Source organism: Moschus berezovskii, chromosome 2, assembly GCF_049115385.1.
Source record: "Moschus berezovskii isolate FMDL1 chromosome 2, NW_MosBer_1.0, whole genome shotgun sequence".
Classification (NCBI taxonomy): Eukaryota; Metazoa; Chordata; class Mammalia; order Artiodactyla; family Moschidae; genus Moschus; species Moschus berezovskii.
In genome coordinates, this window is record NC_142461.1 from 104,356,873 (window position 1) to 104,371,618 (window position 14,746).

The following is a 14,746-nucleotide window of genomic DNA, read 5'->3' on the forward strand; positions in this document are numbered from 1 at the left end:
AAATTTGAAGCATTTCTTAAAAGGAGCCTGGATTCAAAATTCTGACTTTATCTTTATCAAATGCTTTTGACAATAAGAAATCTTCTGGGAGAAATTTAATAAACATTTCTTGAAGGGACAGCACAGAGAACAAACGTCACGGTGCCTCTACATAATGTATCGCCAACCTGATTTCTGAACAATGTTTTTGCACACTCTGAGCTATTTTTTCCCAGCATTTGGAATTCTATTTACAAAAATCCAAAACTGCTTCTAGATTCTTCTCCTCCATGACCACCCTATTATTCAAGCATTTGCCTAACACAAGCATTTCTTTCTCTGATAGAAACTGGAACCTGAAATGAATGAACACAGAGAAAATAATAGCATTTTAACTTCTGATTTTATTCTTTTCCCCTCAGATGAACAGGTAATAAAACACTGTTTGTGTCCAAAGCAAAAGACAGGGCCTCCTTTTCCCTTCTTTCACAGAGTGCAAGAAAATGTAAACAATATTTAGGTTGAACTTCTGAGTCCTCTGAATCTTCTGTCAGACTTCAGAACAACATTCGTGTGTTTGTTTATACCAACATTTAACAGCATAAAGAGTGAAACAAGCAAACGGTCTGAGGCATTTATAGGAAGTGTTCAGATTGTGATACAGTCTTGTATCTGTATCGTTTTAGTCTGACAAAGAAAAACACTGCTTTAGGAAGTGGGTCATGTGGGTGTATAAGTGCTTCGTAGATAGGCCGGATAGGCCATGGTTCTGGTCCGAGTACCACTGAAACACAAAGGGAAGAAACTTATTTTATTCCTGCAACCACACAGTGCATCCGGCTTTGACTTTTTTGTGCTCTCAGAACCTGGTAATTTTTCTATTACCATTGAAATACCTAAGAATACTTGCATAAATAAAATAGTTTACATGCATACATGAAGAACAAGAAGATTTAAAGCCGTTTTACTAACTTTCACCATTGTTTCATATTTCTTGGACTTCCCTGGTGGCTCAGACAGTAAAGCATCTGCCTACAGTGTGGGAGACCTGGGTTTGATCCCTGGGTCAGGAAGATCCCCTGGAGAAGGAAATGGCAACCCACTCCAGTACTCTTAAACCTATATGTGATATCGCCTTGGGGTGGTTGAGCTTTCACAGTGGCCAGCACCCTGGGATTCCGAGCCTGGGTTCCAGAACTGGGGTGCTGGGTTGGTTACTTTGAATTTCCAGAGCTTGATTTCTTCATTTGAAAAATGAGACGGTTGGATTTCACTTCCTCTAAGGTGCCTTCTAGCTAAAAATTTCCATGAAACTTTTAGCCTCTGAATCTAATTCCTCTCTATTGTAGAAAATTCACAATACGTATAACCGTAAACGTCCTTCATAGGAGTTAAAAATAGTATTATTTTTTTAAAAAAACAGGGAGATGGTATTATGGATTTAAATTTTATTGCTGGAGAGATGCCAGAAAGATGATTTTCCCTGAATAAAGTTGGCTAGTGGTTATTGATGTAATACTATATTCTTATGAGTTGAATGCACTTTAGGAGTCACAATTTAAAAAATGGTAAAGGGGATAAAAAAAGACCAGAAAAGTCTCACCTCACCCTCTAAATTATTTTAAGAAGCCAAATTTCCAAAAGAAGGAGGGTTTCCTTTTCTAGGTTCTTGTGCAACATAAGCAAGTGAGGGAGAAGTGGAGAAGGGGGACGGAACCACCAAGGATTGTCTCCCTTGACTTGGGTTTTGCCTTATTTTCCTCTCTGTCTCCATTTCCATTCCTCAAGCAACTGGATTTCACAGTTAGCTCATTCATTCATTCAGTCAGGGAAAATATGAGCTTCTGTGATGGGCCAAGCACATGTCAGGCACTGAAAACACAGAGATGGAAGGATTCTCTAGCTCTGAGTGGAACCGCATGATTTCTGGGAGCCTCTGAGGTCTCTGACAGCCTTCTGTGATGGCTTCTTACTGAATAAACAGAATCTTCTGGCTGCTTTGAGGTTTTATAGGGATTTGAAGCACGTAGCTACATTCAGTATGTAGGACCATAGAACTGTTGGATGTTTGAGCTAGAAAAACCTCTAATCTTGTGGATGCCTTTATTTAATATATGACTCGACTGGGGTCAGCAGAGGTGGCGTGGCTTGCCTAGTGTCCCTCAGGGAGTTCATGGAAGCTCCAAAAGTCACTTGCTAATGTTCTGCCTGCTCTATTGAATAGCCTTCTTGTCAGGTTTTAGCAAAAAAAAAAAAAAGAAGAAGAAGAAGAAGAGTCCTCCTTTTAGCTTAGGGGTCTAAGGCCATCAACCTGAATAAAACGAAATCATGTACCATTGCCTGGAAATCCACTTGTGCATTAACCAGAGCTTTAGCAATCTGCGCTGAGTTTTGAAAGTGCACATTATCTGCAACAAAGAGAGAGAGTTAAAGTGCTGTTAAATACCAGAAAGCAGAGTGACAATGTACTGCCTGGAAATGAACACCAACAATTATCTAGTCATGCAGTTGACATTGTCAGCAGTGAGTAATCACACTCGCTTATGGAAATGTCCCTGACTCTTAGGTACTGACCCTGAGCACAGGCATAGGAGGATGCTTAATGTTTCTTAAACAAAGTGATGCTGGCTCAGTATTTTTATGTGTAAGAGTCTTGCTTAAACCTCACCATCTGCTGTTCCGTGGATGAGAAGATAGTCTACATTTCTGAAATATTCTGCTCTTGCCATCACAGTTGAATTCTGGAAAAGGGGAAAAATTAACATTTTAGTTGCTGCAAGTTCTAATAGAAAACTAGCTAAATCATTGTGCAATGGACTTAGCACCAATACTGAAATTATGTATTGCTTTGGTTGATAAATATTTAAGAGTCAGAGCAACACATTTTCATCATCATTTGCATTACTTCCATCTGATTCTTAGTTTGAAAAACTGAAAGTTTATGTGTCATATGTTACATATGAGTGAGACCTTAGGCATAAATGATGCCCGCTCAAGCTGTGTAGGGGTTGGGGGTGGGGAGGAGGATGAGGAAAGAAAAAGTAGAATCCAAAGGGAGTTAATTCCTTTCTAGTAAGGTGTGTTACAGCTGACAAAAGATCATCATATTTGCTTGTGGACCCAGCAGAAGTGTAAACTCTGAATGACTGCTTTACAATTATTTAACACATAAGAAATAAATTAATGACCTAAATAAAACAGAAAATGCTTACTTTATAGTGCTTGAGATTATCATCCTTTGTTGGGAGGCCCATGAATCGCTCTGTGTAGATAGATGCTGTAAAATATGTAAGAGCATGAGGTTTGCATGTGATAACTCAGGCTGGGTAGTGAATGTATTAGTCTCTCAGTCATGTCTGATTTCTTGCATTCCTGCTAGGTTCCTGTCAGTGGAATTCTCCTGGCAAGAACACTGGAGTGGGTAGCCATTCCCTTCTCCAGGGGATCCTCCCAATATAGGGATCGAAACTCTGATCTCTTCCATTGCAGATAGATTCTTTACTGTCTGAGCCAGTTCCTCGATCTCCCAGGGGGAGCTGCTGAGGAAAGGTCTTGCTTTCCTTTCTGTACTGCTCCACCCTAGTCATTTGCTCTGCTAGTTGTCTCAACAAGCCTGGAGAGGAGATGCAGGAGAAGATTATGCAAACAGGAGCACCTAACAATGGAAGGGACAGCTCTTCAGTGTTTTCACTTCTACCCAGAGTTCTTTGATGGGGGAAATGTTGAGCTAGGAATGACCTCATTCCATTTTAAAAGAAATCACAAATGCAGTCACCTCTAGTACTCTCATTGGTCTCTTAATTTGGGATAGAAATATGTCCCCCAATTCCTCCTTCACCCCCAACACACTTTTTTCTCTGAATAAAGATTCACAAGTCACAATTGCCTCATTTTGACCTCAACACAGGGAAGAGGATCTAATGAAAGCTAATTTTTGTGCGTTCATTATAATTAATTCCAAATAGTCATCGTGCATTGATGTTAATCATAAAAATAGGCAGATATGGAAGATATACTTCTCGAACAAATTTTTTGTTTCTTTGACTTCTGGAGTAATGTAACAGGCAGCTGCAAACTGTTGTGTGGTGAATTACTTGGCTTGGCCTGATTTTCCCTAAGAACTGCTTAAAAGCCAGTTTGGCTGCACCTGTGTGTCTGCAAAAACAGAGTTAGCTCTGATTTTTAAAGATTTGGTTCATCAGGGGGCACAGGGTTTCTAGGAGAGAATAACATTCATTGGGTTTTGAAAGAGTCCTTTCTCGTCTTAAGATTTCTTTGATTGTTGCAACGTGACTACAATGAATCATATAAACAACCTCATTTATAGATTATATTTTTCCCAGTGATGCTGGGGTGAATTTTACTGCATAATTTGTTTTCCTAGCAACCTTAAATATAGAGTAATTATGTGTTAAATGTTTTTGCAGCAACATTTATGAAATGTTTCCATACCGTAATATTCCCAGCTGGACACCGGAGCCACTGCTATCCCACATTTGAAAAGACCAGTTCCTGAAGCAAGGGCCAGCGATGAAACATAACCTCCATAGGACTGTAGAGACATTGTTAGGAGTCAGTCCCAGATTCACTCTCCTAAACTCTCCAACATATTTGTGTAATGATTCTACTCACAATAAGTGCGGATGGGAGCTGGGGAATATGGATTGGGTAGATTAAATGTCTATCTTGCACTTTTGGCAGCAAGTTCCAACAATTTCACCCTAGTCAATTACAAATACTTGGTGTGATGATCAGAATATGGAGGGGACGGTTTAAGAGATAGATACAACTGCAATTTTTCTGCAAAAATTTCTTTACCCATGCCTCTATGTTTTTCCAACCAGGACCTTGCTATGGCAAAAGCAGAATTTTACTCTAAAAATTACACACACACAAAGATAATTTCCCAGTGTAAAAGCAAGATACATTCCACAATGTGCAACAGTAATGTGAGGCAGAACTTATATCTGTGTATTTACTTAAGCTGTTTTCAAAAGATAACATCAAGGGAATGACACAAGAACCTTTTGTGTAGTTTAAGAGATGGCCAGAGTTTGTATATATGTATTCTGTTTTGAGGATTTCTGGCACAGAAGCCTAAAGGAGGAAAAGCCATTGGTGCCTTAACAAATCTTACTTGCCCCTACTACCTCAACTTAATGGAAACATAAACACAAAAGGACATACAAATTGCAGAGTCTGAAGCAGGTTTAGCACTTATCACTTTTCTTTACCAGGGAATTGGTAGGTGATTCAGAAATGTGACCCTGATAACAGAAGGAGATGTGTGTCTGTGTCACTTGGAAATTTGAACCTTTTCCTGAAAATGAAGAAATGAACAGAGAACTTCATAATAAAGCTGCATCTTCCCCCAGAAGGCAAATTTTGTCTACCTGTTGGGAGAGAGATGCTTCCTCTGGGCACGTGGATTAAGCAGTGTCCTGGTCATACTCCCACCCTTACCCCACCAATGTCTGGGCTAGATTATGATGTGATTATTCTTGTCCCAATACAGGAACATTCCTACAAATCAAAAGAGGACAATATGGCTCTCTAACTATGGGTGTGCCTTGTTACTACCACAAACTTCTGGGAATGATCTGCCCTCAGGTCAGGAGAGATCATATCATCTTTTGCCACAGAAAAGTCAGTCTTAAGAGAGGGTGGGAGTGAGAGCCCTACAGAGCAAGGGAGAGACAGAAGACAGACCTGGTGAAATCAGGCAGCAGGTCAGTGACCGGGGTCTAGTCTTAATCCATGAAATACATGGCCTGCAGGGATCAGCTAAACCCTCTTGCTGAATTCAATTGTTAGAGAAAGAATGCTCTAACTAGTTTACAGTTTTATGTTTCCATCTCCAGGGAATCTTACTGAGGACCCTTGGCTACAAAACACAGACTAAAAGAGGCAGCTCCAATTATACCGTGGCCTCCTTTCATTATACTTGGAGGAGAACTAAAACGTATTTTAATAGAGGAAAAATATATTTTAAAAACAGAAGGAATATGTGGGTTTTAAAATAATTTTGATAACTGAAAATTCTCATCAGGATCAAACTTTTACTTATAAAAATAATCTGTTTGGATTAGTAGGTTAGCAACAACTATTACTGAAATGAAAGATTTCTTCTTCGTTCTTAATTTTAGATTTAAATGCATGTAGGGCATGCTGTGATTCATGGGCTCGCAAAGAGTCGGACACGACTGAGCGACTGAACTGACTGACTGAGAGTAAGCCTGAGTCCTTTAGAAATTTGATTGTTTACGGTTTCATTGGAAAAGTATGTTCACTGCAGTTATAATACTGGATTCTGCTTTTCCTCTTGTACGCCCCATAACACAAAATAGCACAGAATGATATTTGAAATTAGACCATTTGCATATAGTAAAAAGGGTTTTGAATATCTCTGTCCCAAATCTTAGAAATTATAAAAATATTAATCTGTATTTATTCACTGATTAGATAAGAGTGTGGTATCTGAATAAAATGTTCACCTTTTCGATATGAACACACTGTCTCCAGAAATTTGTAAAAGCAAAACTAGTATAGCAGCAGCACAACAAAAGAAGGTGTACTTTAAATTCTCAGGCAGCTTAGAAAAGCTGTTTCTATTGTAGAAATAAAGAGAGAGAGAAAAAAAAAAAAAACACCCGAGTTGACTTTTTTCTGCTCTCCCATGGGTGGGGCTCCAAGGCAGAGTGGGTGGATGCAGTAAGAAAAGAACCCACGGAGCAGATTGGCCATGAGAATTCTAGAATTTTGTCCTTTGCACTTAGATGCCTTGCCATTTTGTTTAAATGAAGGGTATCTTTAAAAACTTTCTTAGAAGGGCACAGAATTTTGAGGGATTTATGGAACAGTATTCTGTTGGGAGCTATAAATTGGACTGGACTATTTTGCCTACAGGCAACACTAATAACTAGCTAACATTTGCAGGGCTAAGGTCATTGCAGCAGTCCTTGTGGTCCTACAGGCTCTGTCTCCTTTCTCCCCCATCCCACCTCTCTGCTCACTGGCTCTCTTAATGTTCTTTGAACTCTCCAAGCATGATCTAGTCCCAGGACTTTTGCAAATGCCACCAACCCCTGCTTGGAATTTTCTTGTCTCCACAATTGGCATGGCTTATTTCCTTCCTTTTTCAAGTCTTAACTCAAAAAAAAAAAAAAAAGTCTCACCTGTCCTTCTAATCTAAAACTGCATCAACCTTGTATGATGCTCCCTACTCCTTTCTTGTTTTGCTTTTCTCCATTGCACCAATCATTCTTTCCCATCTGTGCTATTTATTTATATTGCTTATTGCCTTTCTCCCAACCATTCCCAACTTGAAAGGTAGAAATTTTTGTCCATCTTGTTAATGAATGTCCCCTCTAGCACTGATGATACGATCTGAAACACATTGGGAATAGAATCAATATTTGTTTAATATATGACTTTCCTATTAACTCATCTAACTCTCACAGTGACTTGATGGGGAAATTACTGTTGCATTTCATGATGAGGAAACTGAGGCTCAGAATAAATTTAGAGTAAGCAGTGGAGCTGAGACTCAACTGCAGGACATCTGACAACAAGCCACTTCCTCTCTAACCCTACATTAGGGCAACCTTGTTGGGAAGTTTTAAGTTCAGAGTCTAATATAGTCTCATTAGAGGTGCATTTGTCCTACTTTTACATCGTTGATCACACATAGCAATTCAAATTGCTTATAATTAGTCACTGGAAGAGAAAGGAACTAAGATTAAATCACGAACTAATGCTTATTCAACACCACCTGGCTAGGTCTATATTAACAAAGCAAAGCCCATAAATGAGGTTGTTATTCTAATAATTTAGCAAAACTCCTGCTGCTCTTCAATTGTCAGAATAATTGCTTTAATTTTTCTTCATATAAATCAAGGTTTTTCAACCTTGGCACTATTGACATTGGGGGCTGGATAATTCTTTTCTGTTGGATGCTGTCCTGTGCATTGTGGGATATTTGACAGCATCTCTGGCCTCTACTCCCTAGATGCTAGAAGCACTCTCCAAGTTCTGAAAACCAACAGTGTCTCCAGACATTGCCAAATGTCCCCTGAGTGGCAAAATTTCCCAGGTCAGAACCACTGTCATAACAGACACTTCCTAAGCATAGGGCTGAGTACATAGTACACATTGGAGAAGGAAATGACAACCCACTCCAGTGTTCTTGCCTGGAGAATCCCAGGGACGGCGGAGCCTGGTGGGTTTCCGTCATGGGGTCACACAGAGTCGGACACAACTGAAGTGACTTAGCAGCAGCAGCAGCAGCAGCTAAAAACCAGGCTACTAGACTTTAGTTTGGGAGAAGGCAATGGCACCCCACTCCAGTACTCTTGCCTGGAAAATCCCATGGATGGAGGAGCCTGGTGGGCTACAGTCCATGGGGTCAGGCATGACTGAGTTACTTCACTTTCACTTTTCACTTTCATTCACTGGAGAAGGAAATGGCAACCCACTCCAGTGTTCTTGCCTGGAGAATCCCAGGGACGGGGGAGCCTGGTGGGTTGCTGTCTATGGGGTCGCATAGAGTTGGACATGACTGAAGCGACTTAGCAGCAGCAGCAGACTTTAGTTTGTGTGCCAGAAAAATGAAAGGGTACAATGAAAATGCCTTCTCTTCCCTGGATATCCCTCTGGATAATGGAGGGAAATGTATGATTTGTAACTTACTGACCAACTGGCCAAAGAAAAAATTGTGTAGTTAGCTTTAGTGTATTTCTCAGTTTAGCAAGGTGGAATACTTAGTGGAAACAGATACTTATGGAACACAGTAATAGGTAAACAAACCCAAATGGTCGTTCTCAACATCTTTCTCTTTCCTTTCTCCAATTTCCCATAGGTTTCTGCTTATTATATTATAAAAGAACACACAAAACTTCGACCTATTTTTGCCCCTTTCTTCACTGCCTAGATTCAGGCCCTTGGTATTTGTTGCCAATATTATATCCCTCCTAGTCCTTTGAGCCACTCCCTCTCCCAACATCAGGCCATTCTTCATTATGCTGCCAAGTATCTTGCTAAGAGTCCAGTTTCACTCCCTATTGACTTCAAGACCACTTCTCAAAGAGATATCCATGGAATCAAATACTTTTTGGTAATACTATATTTAAAAAAACTAACAGGTTTCTTTACTGTTCTTCATGGAACTATATGCACTATTATATAGACTTCATCATTTACCAAATTATTAGACCAGAGAACGTTTGCCCCCAAATTTCATGGTACTAATATGACACATTGGAGGAACGTTAACTTACAGGATTAAATTCAGCTTAAACAGCCTCATAGATATGTAAGATGGCCAATACTGCGCTAAGCGTTTGAGAAACAAAGTTGAAAGACAAAGTCCGTTCCATTGATGAGCTTACATCCTTGTGAGAGAAAACAATGCACAAATAAGATAAAACGGTAATTCCTATAAGAGCAGTAATAAAGAGCTATTGGAGCATACAAAGGTCATATCTGAGTTGGGTCTTAAAAGAATAAGTAGAAATTTTGCATTTTGGAGAGAGGAAGACATGGGGCATGGAAGAAGAGGATCGGCACTGAGGTGCATGGAACAGGAGTGACTGACTCATGGGAAAAAGGAGGCCCAGACAAATCAGATTATTCATAAGGTGTGGGGAGAAGTAGGAGATGAGACAGAAAAAGCAGGCTGCAATCAGATTGCCAAGGGCCTTGCATGCAAGTAAATGTGTTTGGGCACTAGGCTGAAGTCAGCAGGTAGCCCTAGAATATATATGAGCAATATAAGCAAAAAAGCAACATAGAAAGAGTTGTGTTTTAGAACAATAATTTCATCAACATTGGAGCTTTTGAAACTAAAGCAAGGAGGCTAGTTAAGGGACAACTGCAAGATTTAAACCTGTACCTCCCAACCTATGGTCCATGCCAGTGGACTTTCATACCCTACTCTGGAGTACAGAATCAGAAACTCTGGTGTGAGGGCCCTGGGAACTGCTTTAACATGTTCTTCAGGTGATGCTTATATAAGCTGAAGTTTGAGAAGCTCTGGTTTAAATTACATATAAAGAAACTTGAACTAAAATAATGTCAGTGAGGATGATGAGAATAGACTAGATATTTGGAGGCAGAATTGACAGAATTTACTAATCAAGAGAATATTGGAGTCAGGGAGCTGGAGAAGTTGAAAGCATCTCTAGAGTTATGAGTTTGGGTGACTTGGTATATGCTGTGCATGCTCAGTGGCTTTAGTCGTGTCTTGACTCTTTGCAACCCTATGGACTGTAACGCACCAGGCCACTCTGACCATGGGATTCTCCAGGCTAGAATACTGTAGTAGGTCACCATGCCTTCTTCCAGGGGATCTTCCCAAACCTGTGTTTCCTGCATCTCCAGTATATTAGCAGATTCTTTAACACTGAGCCACCTGGGAGCTCAGGTATGTGGTAGTTCAGTTCAGTTCAGTCGCTCAGTCATGTCCGACTCTTTGCAACCCCATGAATCACAGCACGCCAGGCCTCCCTGTCTATCACCAACTCCTGGAGTTCACTCAAACTCATGTCCATCGAGTTGGTGATGCCATCCAGCCATCTCATTCTCTGTCGTCCCCGTCTCCTCCCACCCCCAATCCCTCCTAGCATCAGACTCTTTTCCAGTGAGTCAACTCGTCGCATGAGGTGGCCAAAGTATTGTGGTAAGGTCCTCATTAAAGACGAAGATTTTTTTAAAAGTAGACTATAATCTGTTTAAGGCTTCCCTGGTACCTCAGTGGTAAAGAATACACTTACCAATGCAGGAGATGTGGGTTCAACCCTGGGGTTGGGAATATCCCCTGGAGAAGGAAATAGCAACCACTCCAATAATCTTGTTTGGAAAATCCCATGGAGAAAGAACCCTGGCAGGTTATGGTCCAAGGGTCCGCAAAAGAGTCAGACATGATTTAGAGACTGAACAACACCAACATAGTATGTTTAACTTCAGCAAGTTAAGCTTGAGGCCTCAGGAAGACACATTTGAAATGTGGCACTCAGAAGAGAGAGGTGGGGGCTAGTGGCAGGCATCTGGCAGTCGGTCTTGTCTTTGAAACCATGTGGATTTTCCCAAGAAAGTGAAGAACAGTGAGAATCAAGACCAGATCCAGAAAACCACCAACATTTAAAGGATGAATAGAGTATAATGATCACAGAAACAGAAAACTAAGAGGAGAAACATGTTACAGAGTCATGGATAAAGCCCACTCTCCTTCATGAAATGAATGGGTTTCTTAAATCATCTACATATGTGGTTCTCTACCAAAGTACTTCAACCTAGAATGTTCTAGAAATGAAATTAAAAGTTCACTTTATGGTTATTTCAAAGCCTGAAGTAAAAGCAAAGTGAAACTCTGAGAGAAATGTTCATGATTATATGTAAGTGTTCAGTTCAAAATGTGAATCTTTCAAGAATTTACTTTAGGAAATTTTATAAAAACGGATTGTAAGAAAGGTCTTATCTGAAATATTTCACTATAAAATATTTCATTTATTTCCACCCATTTGAATTCCATTTTGTTTTGATACTTAACATTTGATAGTTTTAAGAAGGACCAAATGGCTCAAAGTAACAACTTTCTACAAATTCATAACAGCTCTTCATCTGGTCACTGAGCTGAGAGGAATCCTGCAGATTCCCTTCAATATTGGGTTTCATTCCCTCCATCTTGTGCAGGCCGCTCTCAGAAAACAGCCAAGAAAACAACCCAAGCACAAATGGCTGCAAATTGACTTGCAAATGTACAAATTCAGACCAAAAAGTGAAACAGGAAATCTTCTTTGAAGGGTGATTATCATAACTTATAATAGGCGATTCTAAACTCTTTCCCATAATTCTCTGAACTTTCCAGTGACTTTATTGCCCGAGACTGGTAAATGTCACCACTTTCTTTCAGTATGTATTTAGAAAACCGGTATAGTTTCTCAAACTTGAGAAATGATCGCCACGACCTATAACTAGTAATAAATAATTATTTCTTTCCAGTTAGCAGAAATTAACATTAGTTCTGGGAAAAAATTTGACTACAAAAATAAGAATCAAATAGCCAAGATATGACTGGGATAGACTGGGTCCTAAGGAATTTATACTTTGAAATTTCCTGTAGTTTTCAACTTTATCTTAGCTTTTCATTAAAATGAAATGATGAAGTATAAAAGAAATATGTTAACTCTAAAATAACAAAGGGAATTAAACCTCTGATAAATATGATTCAGTTTTATATACTCTAATAGCGGAAATTAAGTGAAAGAGTATCAATTATGAGTTAATTTTCTATACAAGGGAGAAACAAAATGATTTTTAAAAAAGGAACAAACACTTAAAGCCACCACTTTGAAGCCCAGATTATCCAAATTGACTGTTTCCATTGACAGATCAAATTATGTTGCAACATTAACATTTCATGAGAAATCTTATAAGCGAACACTTTAGAAAATGATGATTGCTGAACCAAATAACAGGCATAAAACATATAAAACAACTCACCCAGCCCCATATGGCTATTCTTTTTTCATCAATGAAACCCATTTCTATGAATTTTCTAAAGTAAAAGAAACAAATTTTTAGAATTTTAAGTGTGTACACATGACATTTACTTCATTACACAAGCATATTTAATCCAAAGATTTAATGGAAACGCTACATTTTCTTTGTTTAAACACATGCATAATAAGGTTGCATTTACAAATAATTAAAATAATATTATCATGTTTTCTGCAAAGGATAAAAGGAGCTGTTAAACTCTATAGTACATCTATTGAGTCGTACTCTCATGGCTGTAAGGCCTCCTACCCTAATTGTCCTGGTGAGTTACTTGGGGCTCAGATGAAGAAGCTCATATTCAGCAATGAGTATTGATCGAAAGGGGAAGTAATTTTTTAATGCACTGAACAAGTAAATGGTTAGTTCAGGTTCTCAGACTACAGCTACCTGTTTTTGAGTTTAATATTAAATGTAGTTAAATTACTTATAAGTGAAAAAGAGAGTGAGACAGGCTCATAGTAATACCAGAAGAAACAGCATTTTGAGTGGGACCAAATTTCCAAATCTGCAGGTTTTGGGGGAAAAAAAATGGTTTTGTTGTTCCTGTTTTAAATTTTATTAATTTCTTATATTTTGTTTGCTTACATGTTAATGTGAAAGAATTTCAATCTAAAATGGCACTGAAAAATAAAAATGAAAAATCTCACACAGGTGCTCTCAGGACTGAGAGACTGGTTTCCATATATGCCTGATGTACAGAAAACTGATATTACTGAAATTTTCTTAAATGATAGGGAGTTGGCCTCATATCAGCCTTGGAAAGTTTTGCTTATGGTTTCCAGAGACCAGAACAAGAAATGACCAAAGTCAGGTTAGTTCCTCAAAATACGTTGAATTGAGCTTTGTTTGTATGATGGGACTAGTTTTATCTGCCCAGGTAGTAGTCAAAGTTGGACTCTGTTTGTTTTTTATTTTAACAGACTCTCACTGAACTCTTCCCTCTTTATATTCCATGCCTATAATACAGCCTATCCCAAACTTTCAATGAACTGGCCTATAGCTTGCTATAGTTTGTGAGTCCAGAACTGCAATTCCTCTGCTATACCTGAATAAACTCATTTTTAAACAATTTTGAGTTTGCCTCATTTTAACCTTTTATTTAAGTTGACATGCATTATAATTGGAGAAGAGCAGGGCAACCCACTGTAACATTCTTGCCTGGAGCATCCCATGGACAGAGGAGCCTGGCAGGCTACAGTCCATAGGGTAGCAAAGAGTTTGACACGACTGAAGCGACTTAGTACACATGCACACATTATAATCACTGACTCACTTTTGGTCACATCCATCCATGGAGAAGTATTTATCCCTCTCTCATTTCATATTTAGATACCCTCTGTTTATCACGGTTTGGACATATATATCTTTTAGAATATGAACATGATTCATTCAAGCTCCATCACAAAAGACCCACGATTTGAAATCAAGTTTGAAGACAAATCTCTCCTTAGGAGCAAAGGGCCATGCTTAATGGTGACCTTCAGAAAGTCCTGGGAAACCCTCAGAAATCTAAGTGCATTGCTGGTACAAAGCAAGAGTGTTTGGGGCTAATTTACTCCATGCTTACCTGAGGGATGGTGTTGGAGAGTTGTTGTGATTTATTTAGGGAGTGTTTTGACAGAAGAAACTCTCAAAGAAACAGAAGCAGTGGAAGAAAAAAGCAAAGTGAATGAGCCATTACAGAGGCCTGGATGGGACAGTGAAGGAAAAGAAGGGAATGAGACCGAAGTGACGCTCATGACCAGAAGAACTCTGTTTCTTTGGGCTGCCTTCAGTGACGTTACTGTCCCTCCTCGTTCTTCTCTGGAACTAGGATGGAGTATCTGCGTCAGGTGAATAATGGAATTTCTTAAAGGGATTTCACAGCAACCATTTTGCTCATTGCATGGATTCAAAATGCACGTTTCTTCTGCACAGAGGAGTTGGGCAGATGCCCGGGACAAACAGATGGGAAGAAGCCCCGTCAGTCACAGCTTACTCGACACTAATTCTGAAGGACACTGAGGCGTCTTCGGGGAGAAATGCAGTAGCAAACGGAGAGTTGCTACCTGTGTAGATGCTTGTTCACAGTAGGTAGAGAAAACGGGCTGTCAACTGTGGTATTTTGGCAATTCACCCACAAACTTCAAAAGCCAAATGAAAGAAAAGAAGGTTCACTTTGTCAAAAAAAAAAAAAAAAATACAAAAAACCCAAACAAAGCAATCTTGCTGC

At 39.3% G+C, this 14,746-nt stretch overlaps 1 protein-coding gene across 1 annotated transcript in view; it reads right to left on the reverse strand.

Annotated features, from left to right (window-relative positions):
* Positions 1–371: 371 nt before the first annotated feature.
* FAP (fibroblast activation protein alpha) overlaps positions 372–14,746 on the reverse strand; it is an 83,813-nt gene continuing 69,438 nt past the window's right edge. The window contains exons 22-27 of the mRNA XM_055397367.2: positions 12,478–12,532; positions 4,432–4,531; positions 3,192–3,256; positions 2,648–2,720; positions 2,314–2,387; positions 372–763 (exon numbers count right to left, since the gene is read on the reverse strand). Coding sequence (XP_055253342.1) covers positions 662–763; positions 2,314–2,387; positions 2,648–2,720; positions 3,192–3,256; positions 4,432–4,531; positions 12,478–12,532 — 469 coding nt within the window. The 3' untranslated portion in view covers positions 372–661. The remainder of the gene's footprint in view (positions 764–2,313; positions 2,388–2,647; positions 2,721–3,191; positions 3,257–4,431; positions 4,532–12,477; positions 12,533–14,746) is intronic.